At 49.4% G+C, this 5,264-nt stretch overlaps 1 protein-coding gene across 1 annotated transcript in view; it reads right to left on the bottom strand.

Moving 5' to 3' along the window:
• Nucleotides 1–5,007, bottom strand: part of LEO1 (LEO1 homolog, Paf1/RNA polymerase II complex component) — a 27,677-nt gene extending 22,670 nt beyond the window's left edge. The window contains exons 1-2 of the mRNA XM_015425480.1: nucleotides 4,880–5,007; nucleotides 1,800–2,597 (exon numbers count right to left, since the gene is read on the bottom strand). Coding sequence (XP_015280966.1) covers nucleotides 1,800–2,597; nucleotides 4,880–4,937 — 856 coding nt within the window. The 5' untranslated portion in view covers nucleotides 4,938–5,007. The remainder of the gene's footprint in view (nucleotides 1–1,799; nucleotides 2,598–4,879) is intronic.
• Nucleotides 5,008–5,264: the final 257 nt, after the last annotated feature.

A 5,264-nucleotide genomic window follows, 5' to 3' on the forward strand; every position in this document is an offset into this window, starting at 1 on the left:
AAGAAGAAGAGAAGAAGAGATTGGATTTATACCCCGCCCTTCATTTGGCGTCTCAGAGTGGCTTACAAACTCCTCTCCCTTCCCCTCCCCACAACAGACACCCTGTGAGGTGGGTGGGGCTGAGAGAACTCTGACACAAACTGCTCTTTTTCAAGGACAGCTGTGCCAGAGCTTGTGACTGACCCAAGGTCACATCAGCAGGTGCAAGTGGAGGAGTGGGGAATCAAACCCGGTTCTCCCAGATTAGAGTCCGCAAACTTAACCACTACGCCAAACTGGCTCTCAGTTTGAAGCCACGGCCCTCAGTTTGTAAGACCTGAGAGTGGCTGTTAATGACAGGACATTTTGGAGGACACTAAATCATCGGATTTCCATAAGCCAGAAGCGATTTGACAGCACTTAACAGAGACACACAAATGAAGGTTCTGGAGAACTCTAAAACTCGCACACTGGTCTGGGGTCATTTGGGTTAATGTTAATAAATGGTGTTATTGTATGTAGCCTTTTGTTTTTGGGTTGAAACAATGACTGTCCCCTATAGTAACTGGGGTGGGGGGCTCGTGCCAATCAAGAAAGCAACAGAACAGCGTCATCAAGATAGGGTGGAAGTTTCTGTACATGTGTTCGGAGGACAAAAATCACACCAAATAGCCTGATGAGGACTGAGCACAGCCCGGAACCACAAAGTTCCGAAAGCAGTTGAGAGTCAGTTAAAGGGGGGGAGGGGGATGGAGCAGGCAGATGGGTCTGCTCAGGTCACTGAGCAGACAGAATTCTGGACAGGGAGCTACTGGCGTGGGGCGTTCCAAAAGAAAATGTCTTCCCTTGACCTCCCCTTCAGCTCCTCCACACACCCACCTTCTTCTAATATGATACCAACCTTCACCTCTGACAGTAGAGTGAAGGGAGGGGCATAGAATGCAATGGAAGACAATTTCTGTGGAGGACAGTTTGTGGGCGGCGGCAGGGGGGGGAGAGCAGAAGAAAGACCAGTGGAGAGACAAAGGATGGCAGGGAAGAGAAAGAGGGATCTTCCGCACAGCAACAGAAATGGAGAGACCGAGCAGAGCTTTCTCCAAGAGGGCTGTGATCCAACTAGTGGCAGGTAACCGACCACTATCACAGCAGCATTTTGGAAGCCCTCCCACTGTTGACCCCCCCCCCAAGCACCAAGAAGACAGAGCATCACTTGCCCCTCAAGAAGAAACTGTAAAGAAGCCTACAAAGAAGGGGGGCAGCAACCCCTCCCCCCATTTTAAAACATTCTGTTCAAAGAACACAGCCAAGTCTACAATAGTACCAACTAGAGTGTGGAAGAAAGCCGAAATTAGGCAAGAAATCTGATAGCCTCAAAAAAGAGCTACAATGACCCGAAAAAGAGCTGCAGAGAGCTGCAATGACCCACAGATGTTACCGAAGCAGTCTCCAACCCTTTCAGGACCCATTTTTAACCACCAGGCAGTAATATGGGGCTGAATTAACTCCCATCACATAAACATCACATATTACAGGAAGTTAGAAGAGCCAGGGTTACAAACCCACCGGTGTCAAGGCCTATGGGACTACGGACGGCAAACCAAGAGGGGCAAAGACAAGAAAAACAAGACAACCCCCTCCCAAAGGCATATCTACACATGCACACTAGCAGAGGGTCCTCCTAGAAAGCAGTGGAAACCAAGAGGCTCATGACCCAGCGGGTGCAGCTCGACAACCTACCTGAGGGTCCTGACTAAAGGGTTGAAGGCTGCTACCATAACGGGCTTACACTTTAGGCATCAGCACCCCCAGAACTCTCTTACCAGATTTACGCTCCTGCTCCTCTTCATCATCCGAGAGCCTGTGCTCTTCATCATCGGAGCGTGGGGGCCTCTCATCCTCTGAGTTCTGCATCTTTTCCTCGTCAGAATGTTGTGGCCTTTCGTCGTCATCTTCGGAGTTCTGCAGGTTCTCTTCGTCCGAATTCCGCGTCCTCTCGTCCTCGTCGGAATGCTGCAGCTTCTCCTCGTCAGACACCTGAGGATGCTCTTCTTCATCCGAGTTGTGCATTTTCTCCTCGTCTGAGTGCTGCAGCCGGTCCTTGCCAGAGATTTGAGGCTGCTCCTCGTCATCCGAGTTCTGCATCTTCTCTTCTTCGTCGGAGTTCTGCGGCCTTTCCTCATCGTCCGAATTCTGGAGCTTCTCATCATCGTCTGACTGATCGCTCTTGTCTTCTCTCCCCCACTTCTCGTCATCTGAGTGAGCTTTTTCAGACCCTTCGGCTTCCGAGTGATGGCTGGCTACGTCTGACCTGTGATCCTCATCCTCGTCTTCATCCCGGGCTGCTTCCGAGCCGCTGTGCTGTTCAATATCTGACTGGTCGTTATCATCATGGTCGGAATGGCCCGAGCCCTCGGAGCGATTGTAGGACCTTTCGGACCGATTATCGCTGCCGCTGTGGTGAGAAGCAGCATCGTCTTCACTGTCCTCGCCAAACAATTCTTTGTTACTAGGCTGCACGGTCTCTCTGTCATCATCTCGGTCGCTCTCGCTGCCAGAAACGTTACTAGCGGAGCCTGCATTTTCCTGATCGGAGTCCGAATCAGACCCAGAATCAGAATCTGCAATTAACAAAATAAATCCAAGTGACCATGTCAAGAATCAGTCAATCAATATAATTTTATGTTCCTTCTGCTAGATGAAATTAATTCTTCTAATAAGAACTGATTGAAGAATTAGGTTGTTGTTGTTTTTTAACTACCAAAAGTTCACTGTAATGAAATCAATCCCTATTCTAGTACGATTGGCCCTGAAGGAAATGAAAACTACTCCTGGAATTGTGCAAGTGGTATGGGAGCGCATGCACTGTGCAGGGACAAACTGTCCAGGACTACAAGTTAAAACGGAAAGGGAGCTAACAGCCCAGCAGTCACTTTGGCTTGTGACCTAAAAATGGAGGCCAGTTGGGGTAAGAACTGCAGACCAAGCTGGGAGAGACGGTGTACTTTTGGAATCGGTACACTTTATAAGGTATGTTTTACAGAAACATTCCATTTTAGCTTTTACCCCTACAAAGCATAAGATGCATCCTTATTTCATAACATATTAAAAAGTTCCTCAATGCTGATAACTGTAACCTTGGCAATGGCATTTGGGCCACCTCAAAAACCATAAATTAAAAAAAACCCTTTAAGCTGGTGTCAATGGGTAGGGTATCTCAACTGTGTAACTTGCTGGGTGATTCCAGGGTAGCCACAGTTTCAGGAGGGCAGCCGTGTTGTTCTGCAGTAGAACAGCTAGACTGGAGTCCAGCTGCACCTTAGAGACAACAAGATAAGCTTTTGAGAGTCAAAGCTCCCTTCGTCAGGGTCGCCACCAGTATTTCCTCTAAGCTGAGTTAGTGTGAGCTAGCTCACAGTTTTTAAGCTTCCAGCTCACACATTTTTGTCTTAGCTCAGGAAGGAGGGCTCCCCAGAGCAAACGCATGTATGCAGGAGCCAAACTGCTTGCTCACAACTTTAATGCCAGGAGCTCACAAAGTAGAATTTTTGCTCACAAAACCCCACAGCTTAGAGGGAGCATTGGTTGCCACAGACTCTCGTGTTGTGAGGGCGAAAGAAGTGAAAAATAACTGCACCTCTCCTGAGCTCCTTGGAGAAAGGGCTGGATAAAAATATACCAAGATAAAAAGTCTTGGTGCTGCAAATGCACTTAGTGGCCGCAGGCAAGCCAGTTTCTCTCTCTCTCAGCCCCCACACCCAGCTACCAAAGGAATGATGGCACTGAACTGTCTTGCAGAGCTACTGCAAAGGCTCCAGCGTGACAGAAGGAAGCACCTGAAATTTGGTCTCTGTTAGGAACCCATGAGGTGGTCTTACACAGGAGAGTCCGCCTCAGTCCCTCCCATCTCACCCCAGTATCCATGATACAGGAATAAAACAGAGCATGATGAGAGGGTTGCCAGCTATGGGTGAGAAAATTCCTGGAAATGTTGAAAGTGGAGCCTGGGGAGAGAGGGGTTAAGGGAAGGGCTACAGCAGGGCATAATATCATACAGGCCACTCTCCAAATCAGCCATTTTCTCCAGGGGAAGGGATCTCTGTAGCCTGGAGATGAGCTGTTGTTCTGGGAGATCTCCAGGCCCCTCCTAGAGTCTGGCAGGCAACGATTAATCCAAATCTCCGTTGGACCGTACCTTAAAGACCACCACAAATTATCTAGAGCATAAGCATTCCTGAGTCAAGGTTCCCTGGCAAAATTCTGTTGGTCACTTAGGCACTACTTGGACTTGAATTTTTCTTCTGCTGCTGCAGACTAACACTGCTGCCCACCTGAAACAAACTTAGCAGGACAACGTTTGAGTCCTTGAAGACCAACAAAGTTTAATTCTGGGTATAAGCTTTTGTTTGCATGCACATGAAAGCTTATACCCAGTTTTAAGCTCTGCTGGTCTTAAAGCTGCCTCTGGACTCAAACTTTGTTCTGCTGCTTCAGACCAACACGGCTGCCCCACCTGGATGCATATGAAGAAGTGTGCCTGCACAGGAACGCTTACAGAATTACACTTCCTGGGTCTTAAAGGCACCAATTGGACTCAAGCTTGGTTCTGTTGCTTCAGACCTACACGGCTACCCACCTGAACCTATCTTTAATACGGTCACTGCACGGAATACAAATTAACGCAAAGGAAACGCTGTACAAAGCTCTTAGTTAATTAATAAAGTAAAATACAAAGTTTTTGTTTTAACGTTATTTCCAAGCTCCGGGGCTTGGGGCGTCCTGACACTGAACGTGGGTGGGAGACAGGGATGGAAGGAGCATCTGGGGAGGCTGGCGGAGGAAACCAGCGGCCCCCACCCCGCGCATGCGCGAGTTGAGTCTGTAAGCCCCCCCGCCCTTCTACCTTTTTGCTCCGGCTCGGTGTCGGCGTCGCTTCCGAACAACTCCTCCATGTCCGCCATGGCGAGGGAAGCCGATCTTACCGGCCAGCTTAAGCCAGCCCCGAACCACACAACGGGACTAAAGCGGAAGCGGACGCCGTCCCTGACGTAAAAGCACTGCGACAAGGGGGAAAAGGTGGGCGGGCTGGATGAAATCGTCCTTCCTGAAAACCCAAACTATAGAGTCGGGGAGGGACGTAGCTAGAGCGACGTAGAGCCCGCACTTCCGGTTAAAAATACCGAGCGCCCTCGGCATCTCTCCGGCGACACCCTTTCTCCTGGACCAAAGCCTGTTCGATTTTAGACGGGAAGTGCCGTCTAGGATTGGGCAGGTGGTTGACTCTATTT

Source organism: Gekko japonicus, unplaced genomic scaffold (genome assembly GCF_001447785.1).
Source record: "Gekko japonicus isolate JY-2015 unplaced genomic scaffold, Gekko_japonicus_V1.1 scaffold462, whole genome shotgun sequence".
NCBI classification, from domain to species: Eukaryota; Metazoa; Chordata; class Lepidosauria; order Squamata; family Gekkonidae; genus Gekko; species Gekko japonicus.